At 60.9% G+C, this 21,822-nt stretch overlaps 1 protein-coding gene across 1 annotated transcript; it reads left to right on the top strand.

Annotated features, from left to right (window-relative positions):
* Window positions 1-1,495: 1,495 nt before the first annotated feature.
* On the top strand, window positions 1,496-19,634 carry GPT2 (glutamic--pyruvic transaminase 2). Its single transcript, XM_037066384.1, has 12 exons — window positions 1,496-1,620; window positions 1,842-2,105; window positions 7,149-7,238; window positions 7,701-7,809; window positions 9,723-9,856; window positions 10,356-10,599; window positions 12,281-12,360; window positions 13,539-13,675; window positions 14,859-15,033; window positions 15,387-15,542; window positions 16,380-16,492; window positions 17,559-19,634. The coding sequence occupies exons 2-12, from the start codon at window positions 1,863-1,865 to the stop codon at window positions 17,647-17,649; spliced, it is 1,572 nt and encodes a 523-aa protein (XP_036922279.1). The 5' UTR covers window positions 1,496-1,620; window positions 1,842-1,862; the 3' UTR covers window positions 17,650-19,634.
* Window positions 19,635-21,822: the final 2,188 nt, after the last annotated feature.

Genomic DNA, 21,822 nt, shown 5'->3' with positions numbered 1-21,822 from the left:
AGCCTCCTCTGTGAGGCGGGGAGAACGTCTGCCTTGTCTTTCTCCTTGGTGGCTGTCAGGGGCGATGGCAGTGAGAGGCGAGGAAGGGCTTTGCAAACCGTAAGGTGTGTTTCGCAAGAAAGCAAGGGAGCTTTCTCCATCAATCATGACAGGCTGGCATAGGACCTGATTGGGACACTAAGTTGTTTTCTCCGGGGATGACGTGGGAGCTCGTGTAGACAGGCTGGGTGCTGGGCACTGTTTTTCCCACTTGTGCGAATAAGCGTGTGCTCGCCTGTCGAAGCCCGCCCTGCCTTCAGGCTCCCCCACACCCCTTCTGATCCGGTGGGGGTGGGGGAGCAGCAGGATGTGCACTGACCTCTGGGTGAAGAGTGAGGGATTATGCTTCCGTCATCTGCAGGTCAAGGTTAAGTGTTTTGGAGGGGAAAGTGGGACGGGTGAGAACAGGACATTGAAGGCTCCCTGGGGGTCGAGTCACCTGACCACTGAGGCAGAGGCTGGGAAGGACCTGGGAGTGGGGAAGGGGCCTTAAAGGTCACTTACGCAATCTCACTGCTTGTCTTGCTCTGCACCGGCTGTGGGTGAGGCCAGGAAGCCTTTACCTGGAGAGGCTTTTGCCAAGAACAAGAGCTACCCTGTACTAAGCATTAATTCTTCAGCAAACACTGACTGCGGGGCTTAACCCTGTGGTGGAAACCGTTGGAGGTGCCAGGAACACCACGGATAAGAAATACGATACCCATGCCCCCTGCCCCGCCGCACGGAGCTTCCATGGAGGTAGATCATAATCCAGTAAAAAGTGTCTGAACGATATAATTTCAGAGGCTTGGGAGGGAATAAGAAGAGGTCACGGAGGTGGGGGAAAGCCTCGAAGGAGGGAGGGGGTCAGGGGAAGCCTGAGTGCGCGCTAGGCCAGGTGCTGGGCTGGGCCTCCTATCCTCTCAGCCGCCCTTACAGGTGTGGGCAGATCTCCTTTTGCCAACAAGGAACCCCACGTTCAGCAGGGATGAGAGTGGCGGCCAAGTCCCAAACTCCTGGCGCCCGCTTCCTACCAGCCCCTGCTGAGCGGCCGCTGCCACCTGGATGATGAAACTCCGGGGGAGGTCTGCACCATCTCTCAGCCGGCGTCCCTGCAGGTGTGGGGGGCCAGGGAGGAACGTGCCTCCAGGGAGAAGCTGCAAAGAGCTCTGAATTCGCTGAAGGCTGAGACGACAGGCCCCCGCCAGGCCCCCGCCAGGCCCCCGCCAGGCCCCCGCGGTGCTGAGCCAGAGCTCCGCTCCCGCCTCTACCGAGACAAAGCGGGCTCAACCCCACGCAGAGCCCGACTCGGGTTCCCGCCTCCGGCCCGGCCCCCCGATCAGACCAGCGCGGGGCACTATGGGACTTGTAGTTCAGCCAGCCCCCGCGCCTGCTCTAGAAACGTACTGGAGAACTACGAAACCCAGGGGCCAGCGGGCAGTTCGGGGCGGACTCCACGGGGGTGGGTGTGCGAGCGCAGGGGACCCCGTGGTGCTGGTGCTGGTGCTGGCCGCTGTGCTGCGAGTGCGGGCGCTGGAGCCGGAGAGCGGATCCTGGCGTGCGCGCTAGCCGGACCCGTGGGAGGTGGCCAGGCGGCGACAGGCACGTTGCATGCAAGCACTGGGCACGGCCTCTGCGATACCCGATTGCGGCGCTTGGGCTCCGCAGGCGCGCGGTGGAGGGTCCGGCCGCGGCACCCAGCGGCGGAGCCAGGCTGGCCCCCATTGCTTCAGGAGCCCTTGGCTGGGCTTGGGGGCAGGCGGACGGGTGCCCAGCTTAGACTCTGCGCGACATGTTTCTCTCTCTCTCCCTTTTATGCCAAGGTTTCTTAGAGCGGGTGCGCGATGCAGCGAGCAGCAGCACTGGTCCGGCGGGGCTGCTGCCCCCGGACCCCGGGTTCCTGGGGCCGTTGTCAGAGCAGCGCGGCCGCCGAGGCCCCGGCGGTGCTGAAAGTGAGGCCCGAGCGGAGCCGGCGCGAGCGCATCCTGACGCTCGAGTCCATGAACCCGCAGGTGAAGGCGGTGGAGTATGCGGTGCGAGGACCCATCGTGCTCAAGGCCGGCGAAATCGAGCTGGAGCTGCAGCGGGTGAGTGAGGGCGCCCGGGCCGCGGGACTGGGGGACGCCAATGCGGGGGACGCTGCTGGGGTCTGCGCGCGCTGGACTTCCCAGCCCGCGCGGCTCCTGCAGTCGGCCAGGCTTGAGTTGGACAACACAATGCCTTCCTTCCCCGACCCCTTCACCCACCAGTGCCCGGCGCTAGGCACAGAGTAAGACCCTCCGATGCGGTTCACTTGTTGGGCGGCGGCAGTGCCTGGCCCTGCATGTTCGGTGGGCAGTGCGTGTTCGGTGGCCGGCTTCCCCCTTGGACGCCGGGTCCTGGGGGGACGCGGGTGGGGGAAGGGCAGAGAGACAGAAAGGAGTAGTGAAGAGATTAGCAGAATTTCAGAAAGTAAGTCCTTTGGAGGAAGTAACATGGAGGGGCGAAGGGCTGGGGGCGGCTGGTAGTGGTGGGAAGGTGACCACAAGGGAGGAGGAGAGGGCTTGTGCCCCAAACTTGTTCTCTCCGTGTCCAAGACCTTGTGGAGTAGCAGTAATGAGTCCCGAATGAGAGCAGGGCCAGGAAGGCCCTGCCTAGTTCCTTATTTTAGGCTCCCTCTGGAACCTTGGTCTAGGGCCACACTTTGTTCTCTGTCTGCGCACACAGCCACCCCTCTGTGAGTAGTCGGGTAGTTGGAGACCTGGGCCCTTTGGACCATGGTAGGGACTTCTTGGTCTTGGTGGCCAGCTGGCTGGGGTCTCGGCTTGAGTTCATAGCTGTGTGTAAAGGGACTGCCCACCCAGGAGTGATTTCTGCCTCCGAGCAGCCAGGGTGGCTGGTGTGGGTGTCGCAGGGGTCCCCGTAGGACTTCTAACCCCGATGGACTTCTGCAGGTGACGTCACGAGGGGAATGTCGAAAGATAAGCACACCTGGGATGGGTAGGAGCTGAAGAAAGACTGTAAGATAGTGGAACAATCTTGCTCAAGACAGATCTGACTCAGAATGGGGGTGGGGAGGGCCCTTGGTCTTGCTCTCGCAGGTACCAGAACTGGACCTCCGGGGAGTTGGTCACTTAGTGTCCCGGAATGTGTGGCAGGAAGCTGTGATAGGGACATGGCACTTGGTCCCCCTTCCTGCGGGGACTCTGAAGGTTTGATGAGCTTGCGGACTGCTGACATCTTCTTAGGACACCCAGTCCTGCCAACTCAGAACGCTGAGCTGGACAGGTCAGGGTCCGCGTCTCCCTCTAACTCCTGTCAGGGCTAAGTTTAACACTTGGCGCCTGAGGCTGGCTCGGTTTCTCTCCCTTCCTGGCCAGGGGGGGCTGGGCGGGAGCTCAGGCGAGTAAACTCCCTGTTAAGAAAAGGCTGGGGTGAGTTCTTGAGTGCCAGAGCCGGCGGAGGTTCAGGGGTTCTCTCTACCTTTTGCTAAATAGCAACGTGGATGTGTGCTGAGTGCAGCCTGAGGTTGGTGAGGACAGGAGCAGACAGCTCTCTTCCCCCCAGTCCTTTAAGGATCGGAGGGCTTTTTAATTTGTACTCTTTAAATTTTTTAAAAAATTATTTTGGAGAGAAGGGAAGGGAGGGAGGAAGAGAGGGAGAGAACTATGGATCAGCTGCCTTCCCTGGGCACCCCAACTGGGGATTGCACCCACAACCCCAACGTGTGCCCTGACTGGGAATCAAACCAGTGACGTGTGCTGGGCTCAGGACTTTCAGGTGCCAAGTTTGGCTGTGAAAGTGTGGAATCCAGGAAGGGTTCCTAGCGGGGCATGGCGGGGTGATTGCAGGTAAACAAGTTTTTCTATTACTTGAGCCGGAAACACCCTCTGGTTTCTGGGACAGAGGCCCCACACCCCGCGTCCTGCCGCCGAGTGAGTCGGGGCGATCTTTCTGTGTGCCTGCCCAGGCTGGCACTTGCCCTTTCCCTGTGTGGGGTCCCTGCTGCCTGGCGGCGGGCGTGGGGGAGCGAGGTCTGGCCGAGCCGGCGCAGCCTCCCCGAACCCCTCCCGTTCAGGAGACAGTGGCTCCACTGTGTGGCCTCACTGGTGCCCTTCTGAGGACTGTGGGGTTTTCCCGGCCCTTTTTTTTTGGTCTCAGCCCAGCTTTGGTTTTCCTCTCCCCGGGAGGAACCGTGGTGATCAAAGCTGAACTGCTGCCGCACGGGGTTCGATTTGGTTCTCGACAGGATGGGCGGGCATCCGTAGGGAACGGGGTGGCGGCGTGAATCTCCTGTCCTCATCTACAGGAGCGCGGTGGCCCCGGGAACCTGAGGTGGCCCCTGGTGGCACCAAGGCCTTTACACTGCCAAGTCACCAGGTGCTCTGCAAACATGGGGGCTGACTGGCTGGACACGTGGCTGTGGGTGGCTCACCCGGCCAGTCCTGTCCTTCTAGCTCCTGTGACAGGAGTGGAGACGGCTCAGGAGGGCTGCGGGAGGGGAGGCGGCCAAGTGGGCGTGAGAGGGACCGTCCTCTGCAGCCATCTGCGGCTCGGGAGGCCCTGCTTCGCCCTGATGGCGGCTCTGAGGGGAGGAGCCCCTCAGTCTTCAGATCCCTTTGCTCCCTGAACCAGGAGCTGCGATTCAGAGTTTGCAAAGACCTGCCAGGCGGCCTGCTTCTTCCCTTGCTTTCCCGGGGGAGGGGGGGAGGTTGGCCCAGGCGGAACAGCGTTGCCTCTGTTTGTAAAGAACCAGCAGCTGAGGCAGAACATAGCTGGAGGGACGGGCTGATCACTGCAGTGGGCGTCCCACGCGTGACGCCCTGGCCGCAGGGGTGCCTATTGCAAGTGAAGAACCGAGACGGGAAACCCCGAGTGGGCTGGGCACAGGAGGTGAAATCTCATCAGCCATTTTCTGTAGAGTACAGACGAGACTGTACAGTAAAGACCTTCGTGGTGCTGCCGGGCCTGTGACAAGGGCTGTGACAGCTCTCCTGTCCTCCTCCCCACGGACACTCCCTGAGAGCCCCTGGCCCCTACTTGAGCACAGTGGTGGGAAGGGATCCCCGCTGGGTGGGAATACGTCTCAGGGCCCCACAGGGAGGCGGCCCCAGGCTACATGCTGGCAGATGGGACAGGTGGGCTGGAGGATTCGGGCAGGGGTCAAGGGCACTGTGTGCTGACTGGGCAGGCCCTTGGGTGGAGGCTGAGGCCTGGGTGAGTCAGTGAGGGCAGGAGTCTGCCCGGTACAGTTTCCTCTGTATGGTAGCCTTTGTTGGGGCCGGCTGGTCCCTGTCATTAGAGAGCCCCCCAGCTCACCCATTGTGGCACTGAGACCCAAGGAAGGCACGTTCAGGGCTCCCTGTCAGCTGGCCCTGAATTGGCCGAGTGGCACAGCGGGCGGCACAGGACAGGAACCTCTGGGCCCCGTGCCAGGCATTGTCCTCTCCCAGCAGTAGGCTGGCTGGGGCCCGCAGCTGTGTGCTGGTCCCTGGCCCTCACTGTGACAGATGCGCTCCCTGCTACGGAAGGCAGTCACTCTGCTCAGCTGCCAGGCCTGGGGCCCGACACAGCCAGGCTGAAGGAGGGTCCGTGCCAGGAGCCCGGGCCAGGGCCAAGGGGAGTGTAAGGCCCGCCCCTCCCCACAAAGGCCCCGGTCAGGCCTACGTCCCCAGCCTTCTCGGCTCCTGCCCGTGGGATGAACTCTGAGCCGCACGCCCTGCAGCCCGTCCCCGGGGGGCCTGCTCTCACCCATGGCCTGGTCCAAGTAGTGGGCAGCACCGCCCCGGCCTTGGCCTTCAGGACGCTCTGGCTGCTTCTCCCTGCCCCCCTGGGACATCTTGGCAAAGTGACTGGGCCTGAAGAACTCAGCAGAAGGGCACGAGGGGATTGAACGCCTCTTTCCTACGCAGAAACATAGCGTTTGGAGACTTACCAGGCCCTGTTTATGAAGGTCCAGGGCCATTTCTGGGGTGCCCTCCTCAGTGCCCCCATCCCGTGCCTCTTCCAGAAGCAGCTGGAGGAGGGGCTTTTCTACGAGGGAGGGGCTTAGGGGTGGACACCGGATCAGGAACCCCCGATTGGCCGGCCACTGCTGTTATCCCTTAAGCCCCCCCTTTTATACTTCAGGTATATGTTACTGACAAAAAGGGCCAGTTTTCTGAAGTTGCTTTCACTCCCACACTGTAAGAAATGGAGCAAAAGGCTAGTGTTATAATGACAGGACTCCATCATTAAAAATTCGTACTTCGGGTGCCTGTGGGGAGAGGGCAGCGGAGAGGGGAAGGTGGCCCTCCTCCCCCACGCCCCCCAGCCCCTTGGCCCTATGACTGCCTGGCCGCACCACCACCTCCTCCTCCTCCCACCCAGACCCTCGAGGCTCCGCCCCGGCGCAGCTCTGTAAGACGAGGGTGTCGGAGCCCTGCCAGGCGGTTTCCAGGCGGTTTCATACCAGCTGCGCCCGAGGCCCTCGAACCTATTGATTCTAACTCTTCCAGTGGCTCCTTCTGGACCCGTCAGGGAGCGGGGTGGCACGCCCACATTTCCTGGTCCTGGAGCCCCCCATCCGGACCCAGGTGTCCTAGTCACTTACCAGTGATGTCGTCACCGGGGGCTCTCTGGGACCTCTTCTCTGTGCTCAGGCGGTGGCCTCAGTTTTGCTCTTCAGCCACACTTTTCTTCCCTGATGCTAAAAGGGGCGGGGGGGGGCGGAGACGATGAAAGTCCACCCGCGTTTTTCATTCTGCAAAGCCAAGGTTGCACGGGCGGGAGGGGCCCCGAGAGTCCCTGCCGATGGGTGTTTTCTGGGAGAGGGTGTCTGCAGTACCTGGCCATTTACCCAGGCGGGAGCGGAGGCTGCTCGGGGCCTGACTTTGAAGCCCAGCACTAATATTTATCCTTTACGTGGCCTCCGGCAAGTTTCTACGCCCCTGGCAGCCTCGATGTCCCCATCTCTGAGACAGGGTTAACACTAATTCTTCCCCGTGTGGTGGGTGTGAAGGTTAAGTGGGACCGGGCTTGGCGCTGTGCCCTGCACCTGGTGAGGCTCAGAATAGGGCTGCTTATTAACGTCCTGTGGGAGCCTCGCGTGGCCTCTGGGGCCCACGGTCTCAGTGTCCGAAGTAACCAGCTATCGTCTCCTCTCTGCTCAGGGTATCAAAAAACCGTTCACTGAGGTCATCCGTGCCAACATCGGGGACGCCCAGGCCATGGGCCAGCAGCCTATCACCTTCCTCCGGCAGGTGAGCCGGCCCTTGGAAGGCAGCAGGCCCCAGAGTCCCACAGGGAGGTGCCTCACAAGTGGCACCCCCTCCAGACTGATGTCCCAGGTTCACTCCCTTGGCCGCCTAACCCTGGCTCCTGCCTGGAGGAGCCGTCAGCACATACCCCATTCTGTGGGCGTGGGTGTGGGGGCCTCAGGCCTGGGTGGCGGAGTCGGGCTGGGGGCCTGGCAGCATCCCTCTTCTGTCCCCGGCTCCTCCTGTGACAGCCTACCCCAAGCCCAGGCCACCCTGCCCCCCCACCCCTCCTGTCTCTCCTTCTGCGGGAGGGAGCCCAGGACCCTCCTCCTCACCCACCCCCAGTGCCCCCAGGCCTCAGGGTTGTCACCTTTGCACCTCGTCCTGCCCAGGGTTCCTCGTGTCCCTCCCGGCCCTCCAGGGTGGAGGGTGTCGGGAGCCAAGCCCGCACCTCTGCGCCCCCAGGTGATGGCGCTCTGCACCTACCCAAACCTGCTGGACAGCCCCAGCTTCCCAGAAGATGCTAAGAAGCGAGCCCGACGGATCCTCCAGGCCTGTGGCGGCAACAGCCTGGGTGAGGCCCCGACCTGCCGGCCCCCGGGGGCAGGAGCCAGGGAGTGCATTGTCTGGGCCTTGGCTGACTGAGTGGGGTGTGTGTGAGGGCGTGTGGGGGGTGCCGAGTGATACAGAACATTGTTCCTCTTCTTGCCTGGCCGCCAGCCTCCTCGGGGCTGAGCCGATGGGGTAAATGCCATCTTTTGGAGGATGGGGACGCAGTAGGCGTGGCTCCTGGCTCGGATAGAATGGGCTGTGCCTTTGAGAGGTGGCCGGGGCACAGCCCTCTGTCAGCAGGATTAACTAGCAACCAGCCTCAGAACCACCATGGCTCTGTCCACATTGTTCCCTTCTCCTCGCTCTGCGGGTCCCTATTTATCCTGCATGGTCTGGTCGTCCGTTTTTTGGGGGCAGGGTAGCGCTGCCACCTGCCGCTGCCCCCCTTTTGGTGGCTTCCATGGTTCCGACCCTGCCGCCCACCCCGCACGGCACTGTGTCCCCGTGGCCCTGCCTGTGGTCCCCTTTGTCAGGAGTCCAGGCCTGCGCAGCGCCTGCCTCCCCGGAGTTGGCTTGGCTGCTGCAGATGTGAAAATGGCCTCTCTCCCGGTCGCATGCTGAGCCGGGTTTCCAGCCCGTGGACCTCGGCTCTTTGTTCTCATTTCCCAGCTGTCTGCTTTCCTGTTTATTTTTGCCCCGTCCCTTTGCCTGGCGCTTACACAAGGGACCAGGCGTCCCCCGCCCAGTGGGAAGCCGTTGCCCTGAGAGCTTTTTTAGGACCCATGCCTGGATGTTCCGGAAGGTGGGACAGGCGTTCTTGTGGCGTGCTCAGCAGGGGGAAAGCCACCCTTGGCCTCTCTGTCATTGTCCTGCCCGCCACCTCCCCCTTTTGCTCTGTCCCTCTATCAAGAGCCCTGGGCTTACCTCCCCGGCTGTGACCGCCCGATGGCCCTGTGACCGAAGCGCGGTCCCTCTCGGGTGTGGGGTGGGCCCACGGGGGAGGAGGTGGCCTTGCTGAGATGCACAAAAGCCGCAGGTGACGGTGGGAAGTGGCCGGGCCTCGTCTGTGTGAAATGAATTCCCTGGGGAGGTGAAAGGCCGGTTAGGGATGGGGCCCTGCCTTGAGGACAGACCCCCCAACCGAGACTGGAGGCCGGCTTTGGGGGACCCGTGTGGCTTGTTCAACGACAGGAAGGCAAAGGCTAGAGGGCCTGGCCTGCAGGGGCGGGCACTGGCCAGCGGGCGAGGGCCGGGGCTCAGGGAGGCGGCTCCATCAGGCGGCCTCACCCCCAGCACCGCACCCTGAGCGGGCGCCTCCACTCCGACCTCCAGCGTCAGAGACGGGCTCTGCCTGCTCTTGCATTTTGAATATGACTGGTGTCCAGATTTTAATCCTAAGTGCACCTGAGGACAGTGTTAACACAGGGTGACGGTAGCGGGGCATGCCGGGCAGCCCCGGGGACTGTGCTTGGGTTTTTGCTCAGGGCCATTTTCGGTTGACCTGTTCTTTAGTTCGGGGACCACATGGAGACACTGGGGATAAAATACGGCAGCCCCAGCTGTCACGACTTGTCCAAGAACACACATAAATCCCAGCAGGGCAGGTGACCCAGGGGTGGGTGCCAAGGCCTCGACTATGCTCAACCTAGTTGGTGGGTGGTGAATACAGGGTGGAGAGTTAGTGGATAAGTAGATGGCTGGCTGGGCGGATGAACAGATGGGTGGGTAGGTGAGCAAGCAGATGAGTGGTGGGTGGATAAGTGAGTGGGTGGGTGAGTGACGAAGCCCAGGTGGGTGGTTGAGCAGTTTGCCACAGTTCCAGAGCTTCGAGTGGGGGAGTCAGGTCCCACTGAGACACCCCCCGCCCCCGTTAATCCCATGCACCATCCCAGTGCCACCCCGCCTCTGGTCACTGTTGTGTGTGTTGTCCTGCAGGGTCTTACAGTGCCAGCCAGGGGGTGAACTGCATCCGCGAGGATGTGGCGGCCTACATCGCCCGAAGAGACTGTGGCATCCCCGCAGACCCCGACAACATCTACCTGACCACCGGAGCCAGCGACGGCATCACTGTATGTGCCAGGGCGGCTCGCTGTTGTCCACTGCTCACCCGCACGGGGGACAGCACTGCACGTTAGGGCCAGCCCTGGCAGCCTGCTGGCGGGGGACCGGCCCAGGAGGCGGGGGGCCACTCAGCCCCTGCTGACCTCCTTCCCCTGTCCTTGCCTCGTCCTGTCTTCATGGGCCTGGACATTCCTGCAGCCTCGGCTTCCCACAGAGCGCACTCTGCGGGTCCAGCCAGAGAGGCGCAGGGGGGCCCTTGGGGGTGCCTGCCCTGCCCATCGTCCAGGTGACCCTGGCCTCTGTCCCCTCAGCACGTCTGTCCATGGGCCGCCTCTGCCAGGCACTTTGCTGGTGGCTTTAAAGCACTTTATCTAGCTCATTCCTCACAGCAGACCTTTTACAGACGAGGACAGGCGTCCCGCGGGGCTTTGGGCAGCAGGGGCAGCTGGGGAGAGGCAGGGTGGGGGTGCGGCAGGGCCCCTGTGTGATGGGACTTCTCCTGTGCAGACGATCCTGAAGATCCTGGCTTCTGGGGGTGGCAAATCCCGGACGGGCGTGATGATCCCCATCCCACAGTACCCCCTCTACTCGGCGGTCATCTCAGAGCTGGACGCCGTCCAGGTGAACTACTACCTTGACGAGGAGAACTGCTGGGCCCTGAACGTCGACGAGCTCCGGCGGGCCTTGCGGGAGGCCAGAGACCACTGCGACCCCAAGGTGCTGTGTATCATCAACCCCGGGAACCCCACAGGTCTGCGCTCCCCTTCCTCGCCAGCGTGGGGGGCGGGTGGGCAGCAGGGGTGGGGGTGCTGGCGCACTGCACACCTGGGCGCTGCAGAGTTCAGAAATGACGTGAAGTCCTCCTGGCTCCCGGCTTCCCAGCGCATTTCCAGATTTGCTGACATTAAAGCCCCTCCAGCGGCCAGCTGTAGGCGGTGAGCCAGGCCCGTGCTCTTCCCGGTTGTCGCCTTTGCAGTCCCCCTGGAGGCTTCTCGCTCACCAGGGCCCCCATTCATCCTGGGCCTCCTGCTTGTTCCTGCACCAGTTTCCAGCACGCCGGGGTGTGCGTTTTCGTGGGCCTCAGACGCAGCCTTGCTGAGGAAGGCTTGCTGAGCCTTGCTGAGGAAGCCTTGGAGGCCCGAGAAAGGAAATGCTGTATTTAAAGCAAACAAACAAACAAAAAAAACCCTGTTTCCAGAAGCAGAAAACCACTCCTAATTTAGCATATTTTTCTTTGAAAAAAAAAAAAAGCACAGTCCTGCCTGTTCTGGTCTTTCTGGGCTGTGGGCCGCGGTGTCCCTGACGCTGTTTGGACTCCGAGAATTAGGTTCCTCTCTCCTTTGTGGAGACGAACTGGGTCAGGGCCAAAAGCACGTTGGAGCTGATCGTGGCATCTGCTGGTTGGGAACATCCTACGTGCCCCCGTCCTCTGGGAGTGCCACTTGAATTCCGGAGCAGAGACATTGGGCAGCTGGCTGTCACGGGTGCCTTTGCACCAGCTCCTGGGGGAGGGGGCGAAGATCCTGAGCAGGTGGCTGGTGGAAAAAGACAGGGAGCCAGCCTCTCCCTCCTGGATGTATATTAGAATCACAAGGGGCGCTTTTTTAACAGGCCGCACCCCAGCATGTGGCGGGGAGGGGGCGCAGGCAGCTGTGTCAGACGAGCTCACAGAGAGACAAGTCCCTGGAGGCCCCGCCCCCTTTCCTCCAGATACTCTGATGTGATTGGCTGGGGTGGGCTGGAGAATTTGAGTTTCCCCACCATCTCCTCGCGGAGGCTGCTGGGCCCCGCCCCGCCCCCCCCCCCCCCCCCCATCCGTGCTGCCTTAGCAAGTCTTAGGAAATTCTCTGCAGGCCCAGTTCGCATTGGAGGGACAGAAACTTCCGGGACAGGTGTTTACATGGGTCTTCGCCGGGCTGTATGGGAGGAAATACCAGTTTCTTAAACTGTTTTAGGGAGAGGGGCTGTAGGTTTTCGGAAGAGCGGGCCTGGAGCAACCAAGGCAGCCACCCCGCCGCCACCCCCGAATCCCAGGCTGGCTTCCCAGGAAGCCTGTTGGCACTTGTTTGGCAGGACGCAAGTTGGTTTCTTCGTAAAGGAATTGCTTCATTGCGTAGATAGCTCAAGGTTGAAATACAAGCTGAGTCACCCAACACGCTTACAAGGTGCAGCTGTATAATTTTTCAGACATTCCTACATAGACAAGAATATAGGTGCTTTCATTTGTAACAAAAAGATAACGTACTCGATACACTGCTTTGCATCAGAGGCGTATGTATATATGAATAATATACATGCACATATATGTATGTACTCACTACACGCATCAGGCGCAGCCACCGGGGAGCACCGGAGTCGTCTGGGTGAGGTTCTGACCCGGGGAAAATGGAGACCGCGTTACAACCTACAGTCTGGTTTTGCTGTGTTTTCAGGCCAGGTGCAGAGCAGAAAGTGCATAGAAGACGTGATCCACTTTGCATGGGAAGAGAAGCTCTTTCTCTTGGCTGACGAGGTAGGAGCCACCTGGAGCGTGGCCTCCCCGGGTGTTGGAGGAGAGGGCCCGCCCACGGGGGAGGCTGTGACCTGAAGCACCCCCACTTGGTTCGGACTCAGTTAACATTTCAGAGATCTAACCCAAACCACTTCAACTTTAGAATAAGAAAGGCGGGCGTACAGGTGTGGGGCTGGACCCAGGACTCAAACTACACCTCAGGCCGGATTCTCGCTCGCTCCTCCCGGCACACGGGCCCCACACACAGGCCTGCCCGGTTCCCAGTGTGCTTCTGTCCCTGCTGCGTCCTGCAAGGAGGACTCTCTCAATGGACCGCAGCTGCAGGGCCAAGGCCTGTGCCCTCCTCCGGCTTTGCAGGGGAGAATGGGAGGCCTGGCGGGCCCTGTTGGCACTTCATCTCACGTCTGAGCGGTTTCTGCTCAGTCCCAGCATCTAGGACACAGCTTTATTTCTCTGTTCCCTAGTGCTCCATTTTCTCTCACACACACACCCCACACATGCACACACACACAACACAGCCTGCGCACCACACTGTGGCCATGATCTATGGCTCATGGGCCTTCATTTCTAAAGGAGAGAAGAGGCAGCAGAATGAGCCATGGATTTCCTCATGCCCTGGCCTGCCAACCTCCCCTCTGGGTCTGGGGAGAGGGGATGGGGGAGGACCCTGCCTGGCCTGTTGGAGGCGGATCCAGCCTGGGCCTCCCACACCCTCCCACCGACCCACCATGCCCGAGGGTCTCGGTTTCCCTGGCCGCCTCTGAAGGCGTGTGGCAGGTCCACCACCAGGGCAGTGGGTGGACAGGAGAGGGAAAAACAGGCGTGGGAGCTGCTCTTCGGCACGATGTAGTGGGGGGCCGACGGAGAAAGTGGACAGACAGAACGGGTCCGACCTGGGCAGGGGCCGAGGGGCCGAGGAGGCAGCACAGGACCGGTTCAGTCTTCATCAGGGAGCGTAGGATGGGGACCACTCTCGTCACCAATGGCATCACGTCACACTTCAGGGGGAGTGCCTGCTCGGGCAGGCGGGCGTCCTCCGCGTCATCACGGGTCACAGGAGGTAGAAAGGTGGTCAGAGGACTGGGTGGGGAGACATCACTGTGCGTCCAGCCCAGGCACCGCCTGGCCCAGCCGGAGGCAGCTCGGAGCCCTGAGCCCCGCCCCGCCCCACCGCACAGGTGTACCAGGACAACGTGTACTCGCCGGACTGCAGCTTCCACTCCTTCAAGAAGGTGCTCTCCGAGATGGGGCCCGAGTACTCCAGCAACGTGGAGCTCGCCTCCTTCCACTCCACCTCCAAGGGCTACATGGGCGAGTACGTGGGCCCCTCGCCTCCGGCCTCACTCCTCCGCCCGTCTGCACAGGGTCAGGCAGGAAGCCCTCTTCCAGTGTTCCTGCCGGGAAACCTGTCCGCTCGCCTCTGCGCGTCCAGCCCGGGCATTAGAGGGGAACTGGGCTTTGCCAGTGAAGCTGAGTGCGTCTGATGGGGGGTGTCGTCCCACCGGGCGCCCTGCAGTGGAGGGCGAGGGGTGCAGAGGGGATGGGGAGGCCAGGCTCCCACCGGCAGTGGCTGCACAGGAGCCGTCATTGGTCCGAGCTCCATCAGGCACGGCTCCGGGAGGGCGACAGGGCTCCAGGAAGGACCACTGACGGAGCTGGTTTGCTTCTGAAGGATTTTGTTTTTTAATTCGTACATTGCGGTTTATTTACAGATGATTTGACACAGCATCAGTCTGGGTCCTTTTAGCGATAAGTAACAAACTCAGCTGGGACTGGCCCCCACCAAAAAGGCTTTTTTAGTATCTTGTCCATATCAGGAAAGGGCCTGGGGGTAAAGTTGAATCCAGGGCTTCACAATGTCCGCAGGGTCCTGGATCTGCCTTCTTCCTTCCCCTCCTTGGCTCTGTCCGCCCTGCTCCCCCTTGGGGTGACTGTTTCTGGGCAGTAGAAAGTTCCAGCTCGAGTCCTCAGGCTGACACCCCCGAATGACTCGCACGCCCCTGGTGCAGGGAGGGGTTCGCCAGGCCTGAATCTGGGCCACTTTGGGGCGGGGGCTGGTGTGCTGGTTGGGGTTCAGGCTCAGCTGCTACAACAAAGAGGCCCTAAAACACAGGGGCTCAGACAAGATGGGAGTGGCTATGACACACCAGTCCCAGGTTTGGGGGTGTCCGGGCAGGCTGTGCCCTACAAGGTCATCGAAGGGCAGGCTGGGGGGCTGGCCCTGCCTCCCAGCAGGTCATGTGCACCTCTGGCTTGGAGGCTGCTGCCCCCGTGTCTCCCTGGTCTCGGGAAGTACAGGAAGGAAAGGAGAGAGAGCACGTGCTTCCTCCTCGGAAGGAGGTCCCGAAGAATCTGCACATGGCACTCTGCTCACCTACCCCTGGCCAGAGCTTGGCCACACCTGGCTGCCCAGTGTTGGGCCCAGGGAGGGTTATAGGGCTACGGAAGTTTCCAGCTGGTGGGACTGCGCTCAGCTGAGGTCTTCTCCCCCACCCCAGGTGTGGCTACAGGGGAGGCTACATGGAGGTGATTAACCTGCACCCCGAGATCAAAGGCCAGCTGGTGAAGCTGCTGTCGGTGCGTCTGTGCCCGCCTGTGTCCGGACAGGCCGCCATGGACATCGTCGTGAACCCCCCGGTGCCCGGGGAGGAGTCCTTCGAGCAGTTCATCAGGGTGAGCCCCGGGGCCCACATCCCAGCCGTGTCACGGTGCAGCCGGGGTCCCAATGCCAGTCCCTCTCCAGATGGTTCCTCTGGGTGGGAGCTCCCGAAGGAGGTGGGGTCTGAGGATGTGGCTGGTGCCTTCTCATGGATATGGGAACCCTCCTCTTCCTCGCCCATGGACCCCACACCCAAGCTCCAGAGGAGAAGTCCCAGGAGGGCCAGCGGTCCCGCCCTCCTCCCTGGCCGGCTGTGCTCACTTGCCCATCCGCTCACCTTCCCTGTCAGCGCTGTTCCCTCGTTGGAGGGTCTGGTCCCTCCTGCGACATCGGGAGAGGCTGACGCCTGTGCTCTCTGTCCCATCAGGAGAAAGAGTCTGTCCTGAGCAACCTGGCCAGAAAAGCTAAGCTGACAGAAGCCCTGTTTAACCAAGTCCCCGGGATCCACTGCAACCCGCTGCAGGGGGCCATGTACGCCTTCCCACGGATCTTCATCCCCCCCAAAGCTGTGGAGGCAGCTCAGGTTGGGGCGCTGGGCAGGCTCAGCTCTGTCTCTGGGGCTCACTGGGGGCGGCTTCTTGCTTGGAGGCTCTGAACTTGGGGAGCCCTCAGCCAGATGGCGCTTACTGTGTAAAGGAGACAGCCCCCAGGCCTAGCCTGGCACGCTGCGCTGTGGGCCCCGAGCAAGGGGTGTTGATCGGCCGTTTGGGGCTGGCGCCCTCCGGGCAGGTGCGCAAGATGGGGAAGCAGCGAGAGTCCCTCCATGCCCTCTGCCTGGGCGCTGCGGCCTGGAACTCAGACACATTCAGATTCCGATTTGAGTTCAGGAAGTCTGTGGAGGTCTGAGGTCTGAGGTCTAGCCACCTCTCAGGCGGTGAGCTCCACAGACCCTGCGTTGAAGATCGAGTATTTCCGAGAGTTGTCCTCAGCACCCCGCCAAAGCCCCTCAGCACCCCGCCAAACATGCAGAACCTGCCCGCCCCCCTGAGACCTCCTGAACCAGAATCCCGTGTCAGGGCCCGAGAACCCAGGTAGCAGGTGCCCTGGGTTGTTGAAACCCAGGGGTGAGCAGCACTGTCCACAGTGTGCCCAGCAGCTGGCTCCCTTACAGCCCCCGGGTGCAGACACAGGCCCTGCCACTGGGGTGGGGCTCCGTGGGTAGGTGGCCCCGTCACGTTGAGCTGCCCTAGCCCTCGACTGAGCTGCCATCCTCCTGCCACGCCAACTGCAGCCGCGCCGGTCTCTGGCCCCGAGCCTCACAGGAGGGAGTGGGGACGGCCTCGACACACTGTGCTTGCCGGGGGCCGCAGTGCCTGTGCTGCGGTGCGCGGGGACCCTGAGTCCCACCCTGTCCCCGCAGGCCCGTGACATGGCCCCCGACATGTTCTACTGCATGAAGCTCCTGGAGGAGACAGGCATCTGCGTCGTGCCTGGCAGTGGCTTCGGGCAGCGGGAAGGCACCTACCACTTCAGGTACCGCCTCTGGGCACTGGGGCTGGTCCCGAGCACTGTCTGGCCTCGGGGATGGAGACCTGTGCAGCCCTGGCCTCCCCTGGGCAATCCACTCCTCTCCCCCTACTCTGCCCCCCCCCACCCTGTTCTGCCCCCTCGGAGCCAAGCTGGGCCCCTGTGCCCGGGCCATCTCCTGGGCTATCTGGCCCCCTCCGCTGCCTCCCTCCATCACATACCGTGTGGAATGGTCCCGACAGTGTGTTTTCTTTACTTCCCTGCCCCTTCTCACCCCCACGATCTCGAGGTCCAGCGTCCAGGGCTCAGTGGCACGTGCACGGCAACCCCGCCTGCCAAGGTTCTGCTTCCGAAACACAAAGGGACCCGCTGTCCCTGCCTGATGTGGACTCTGGGGCTGAGCAAGCCGGGGCTGTGCCCCGGGGCTCCCCACAGAGCCGGATCTGTTCAGGACGGTGCCTTCTCCGGTGTCCCTCACGCAGACACTTGAAAAAAGCAGCACCGTGAGCATAGTTAGCACCTAGAGGCCAGTCTCCACTCCGTCCAGGTCATGAGTGGCACATCCCATGGGCAGTCACGGGTGATTCAGGATCATCCAGAAAGCCGCTTTTAGGGCTGGGCGTCACACTGACAGTACTGGAGGATGGACTTCGTTACCATGGTGACTGGGGGCTTCCTTGGGTGGGAGAGCTATGCATGGAGGCTCTCGCCGTGGGGATCTGCAGGCCTGTCCGGCAGGAGCGACGTCTCCTGTGTGTAGACAGTGCGCGCTCCGGAGATGTTCAGGGCCCTGGTCCACGCTGGGCGGGTGGAGCCTCTGCGGTAACACCCAGGGTTCTCGGCCTGTGTGTAGCTGCTGGCTCTTTGCTCTTGTTCAAGTGTGTTACTTGGGTCCCCAGTGTGTGCACGGGGGAGACAACAGCACTTGGTGCCATGTGGGGCCAAAGCCACGGCCCCAAGGGGCCCCCACCACCCTCGTCCCCATGATGGCCCCAGCAGCGGGGCTAGGCTGTGGGTCCCCTCGGCAGGAGCAACTCAGTTCGCAGGCTGACGCTGCTCTCCCTCCCGGCAGAATGACGATCCTGCCGCCCATGGAGAAACTGAAGATGGTCCTGCAGAAGGTGAGGGACTTCCACGTGCAGTTCCTGGAGACGTACGCGTGAGGGCGCTCGGCCTTCCTGACACCCCACACTCCACTCGCCTCCCCACCCCCCCCCCCGCCCCGGGGCCACTGCCGTGTGGCTGCCGTGGGCCTCCCAAGGGCCTCCATCACCACGTGTCCCCAGGAGACCTTTCCTTGTGCCTTGCTGTTGGGAGCAGTTCGCTTCCAAGCCAGTGTGAATTGTGGATATCCCAGAAGCCCATTTCTTTTTTTTTCTTTCTTTCTTTTTTTTCTTTGATGCAACCAAAGTGGAGGGATCTTGGTGGGCTTGTGTTCTCTGCCTCTGGTGCTGCTTTTGGAAGGTGTGCGTGGGGTTTGCAGCCACCAGGCTGTGGTGGGTGGGACACTGCAGAGCTGGAGGAGCAGGACGTTGGGAAGCGCATGGCTTAGCTCTGGAGGGGACTGGAGACCCCACGTCCCCATGGGGACCCGGGAAGTGAGCCCCTCCTGGCACAGGGTCCCAGCTCTCACAGCAGGCGGGCCTGGAGGGCCCCTCCGCCCACCCAGGGGCAGCAGCCCACGTTTCAGTCCAGAACGGTGAGGGCAGCAGCACTCGGGGTGCAGGGGACGCTGAGCTGGGCGGCGTTTTTCTTGTGTTCTGCAGGCGACTGGGTGGGTGTGAGCCAGCTCCGAATTGAACCAGGTAGTGAGGACCCCGAACAGATATGAGGGTTTGGGGGTGCAGGGTCCTCTGGGCATGCTGAGACTGAGGCAGTGGGCACGGCCCAGCAGTAGCAGGGGATTCTGCCCTGGGGGATCGGCCCTCTAGTTCTCCCCCAGAGCTAGAGGCTCCTTTGCACACACTGCCCTCTGCTGGCGACAGCGGGAATGAAAGATGAACACTGAACGAGGTCCTCATGATGGAGGGGCGTCCTCGAGGGCTTAACTTGACAGTCACCCCCTGCCCCCATCGTGTCTGTCCAGTTGTTTCAAACCACATTTGGTCCACCTCCTAGCCATTAATCGGCCAAAGTGCCTGGTAGCTCGGCCGCCGTGGAGAGGACCTGTGGCCAATTTGAAGTGCACACGAGTGTTTGCTCCACACCTGCTGGGCCCTCCCACACTACAGACAGGGGTCCTGGAGCACCTGTCCCTCTCCGGGCCGTGGGGTGTCCTCCCCTGAGCTTGCAGCTGCCCTGGCTTGAGCAAACCTGGCTCGGGTTCCACCCACACTCCCAGAAAGTGGGTGCCCCTCCCCCACCAGCCTGGGGGACCCAAGGCCGGCTCAGGAGTCCGGGGACCCAGCAAGTAACTGTCACTGCACATTGGCATCACAGTCCCCGTGAACAAGGCAGCCACCCTCTTGAGGGACAAAGGGAGTAAAGATGTGGGAACTTGTCCTTCCTTAAAAAATATTGAGACACTGCACTGGGCTTGTTGGATGGTACGGAAGCCAGCGCCGAGCTGTCTGGTGCAGAGTACAGGCTGGTCTATTTTTTATATCTTTTGTAACCATCGATTTTCTCATGGAGGGGTGGGGGGGGCGAGTATTTGTAGTCTTAACAAGTACAGTAGATTTTTTAAAAAAATAAATCTCTTGAGATTATGAATAACCCCTAAAAACTTTGCAACGTTTACATGATTTTTTAAAAGACGCCGTATACACTGCGTTTGCTTTTTAAATAACAGTCAAAACGTGCTAAGGGTGTAGGGGCGCTGACCGCGCTAGGTTTCCCCTTTTTACGGATTGTGCTCTGGTGTCTTGCGGGGGCACCGCCAGAGTTGAGTCATTTGTCATTTGGGGTCGCCTTGTAAATCTACGCACGGAAGCCGCCCAGGGGGGATGCTGGGCTGCCCACGGTGGTCTGTCCCCACGTACCTGGAGGCCGGGCCAGTTGTCCCAGTGTGTGGATTTGCAGGAAGAGCCCACGGCCCGCACTGGCCCCATTCTGTGGTCTGGATTCTCACGGGTGTCTCCCGAGCAAGGTACTTGATGACGATTGACTGCTCTGCTGGAAACTTTGAAATAAAACACATGTCAAAAACGGCGACTGAGCTTTACTTTCCTTGGAGTTTACATTTAAAAGTCAAGTGGACACCCTAACTGTCCCTCTTCATTGGGTAACATATTTCTGGCACAACGAACACTTCCCCCCAAATGCCGGGGCAGTGGGTGTGTAGAGGTTATGTTACCTGGATTTTGTGTGGCTCTCAGACAGTGTCTGGATTGGCCAGTGTGGCTCTCATGTGGCCGCTGTTTTCACAGTGAAGGCACTCAAACTCCCACTGCTCTCAAAGGCGAAGGAAGCCCTTTCCGCCGGGGCCCGCAGGCGTGCGCCTCAAACACAGTGGCAGGTGGAACGTGGTTTCTGTGATGGGAAGCTCACAAAACTCTTCACCGCGCCGTTTTTAATAGCCGCACCCGTCCTATGCACTGAATCCATGTGAGGAAATCCAACCAGGGTTGCTCAGGTCATTTCCAACCTCTCACGCTCCTAATCCATCTTTCAAAAAAACGGTCTTGTTGACCAGCCAGCGCTTCCCTAAGGTCAAGGGCATTTCCGGGTGGAAACACGGTTAAGCGGCAGGGGAGGTGGTCCCCTGTGGGATCCCCACCGGCCTCTAACACAGCAGCGAGCCTCTCTCAAACGTCACCTGTCAGTGCGGGTGCCTGGGCACACGCTCCCGGACAATGCCTGCTGCCCAGCGCCTCTTACCGGGTGGACGAGGGTGAGGGCACAGGCAATGCGCACCTGTGCCAACGACATGACTGTCGGCGTGGAGACTGCCCTGGAGGGCGGGGTGGACGTGCCCCTCAGCAGGGCTGACTTCCCCCTCCCTGACTCCCCCAGCAGGTCTGGGCAGTCAGGCGCTTCTTCCTGGGACAGCTCCCTCTGCACACAGCCCGGGGGATATTTTGACCTGCTGACCGGCTCTGAGAACTCCGTCTGACTCCTTCACCTGTCTGCAGGGAAGGAAATAGAGACACTGAACAGGTGATGTGGCCCAGAGGTTGCCGGGATCCTCATTCCGGGGTCCTCAGTCCCGGAGTTCCCCCACGGATCTGTCAGGAAGGGTGCTCCAGGGGCGGCCTCCCGACATTCCCGTTGGTCAAAGAGGACAGTGGACAAGGACAGAAGTGCCAAGGCCAGGAGTGGAGGCGATACCAACTCTGCCTACCACCCATGTCAACAGTGGGTGCTTCTGAAACATAAAATGCTCCCCCTTCCAACCAGAGCCCCTTCTCCATGGAAATGAGGGTACTGCCCAGGCCAGGCCATCCAGGGGAGAAGCCCATGGTTGGGCCCGGCATCTGGGCCCAGTGACGCTGACCCCAGTGATCGGTCTGAGGGCGGTGCCAACTGCCATCAGGCTGATGCGATTCCCGCCCAGGCTCTTGCTGGGACGCGGGGGAGAGGAGCAGCTCTCGGGCGTTGCCGGCGTGGCCTCGGCCTTGGAGTTGGCACTTGAATTGGAATCCTCTCTGCACCCCGTCGTGGCCGTGACCTCTCTGAATTCCTTCAAGTTGCTGAGATGTGGCTTCCTTAGCTGTAAACTGGGGCGATGCTGTCACTCCAGGAGAACACAGAGCACCCTCCCGGCACACACCCGTCCCGCTGTGACATTCCTCGGCTGTCACGAGGCGCGGAGGCAGCAAGCTTCCGACATGCGCCGACCTGTCGGTCCACAGCATTGCTGTCCTCTCTCCACACACGAATGGACACGATCAGTATGGGGAGGAAACACCCCAGCCCTGAGTGACACATTGTGGAACAGTAACTAGGAGTGGCCTTCCCCAGTCCATGATCAGTTACCAGATGGGTTTGCAACGTCCTTCCAAAGATTTCCAAATCTCTATGGGAACGGCTGCAAACTTCCTAAACTTTCCACTCCAAGCACACACCACAGCTCAAGTGCTTCCAATTCTTCCCCTGACACCCAAAGCGCAAGGAACGGAAAGAAAGGTGGGTACGTTAGACCTGCCGGACTTTGCCACGTACAATGCACTCCTGTGCATGATGGGCACCCGTTTTTGGCCCAAACTTTCAGGGGGAAAAATCCTTCGTGCTAATGTTTTCATTGAGTTGTTTATTTATTTACATTGAGAAACAAAGCCGATTGTCGGGTTCCAGGGTGTTCTTTTGCACACGGATATCGTTAATGCTCTCTAGAGTTACACTTTTAACGCATAAGCATACATAAGAGAATTGAAAACATTTACGTAGATACAGAA

Source organism: Sturnira hondurensis, unplaced genomic scaffold, assembly GCF_014824575.4.
Source record: "Sturnira hondurensis isolate 20B ecotype Veracruz unplaced genomic scaffold, ASM1482457v3 Scaffold0016617, whole genome shotgun sequence".
NCBI lineage: Eukaryota > Metazoa > Chordata > Mammalia > Chiroptera > Phyllostomidae > Sturnira > Sturnira hondurensis.
This window is presented reverse-complemented; position numbering and strand designations above follow the sequence as displayed.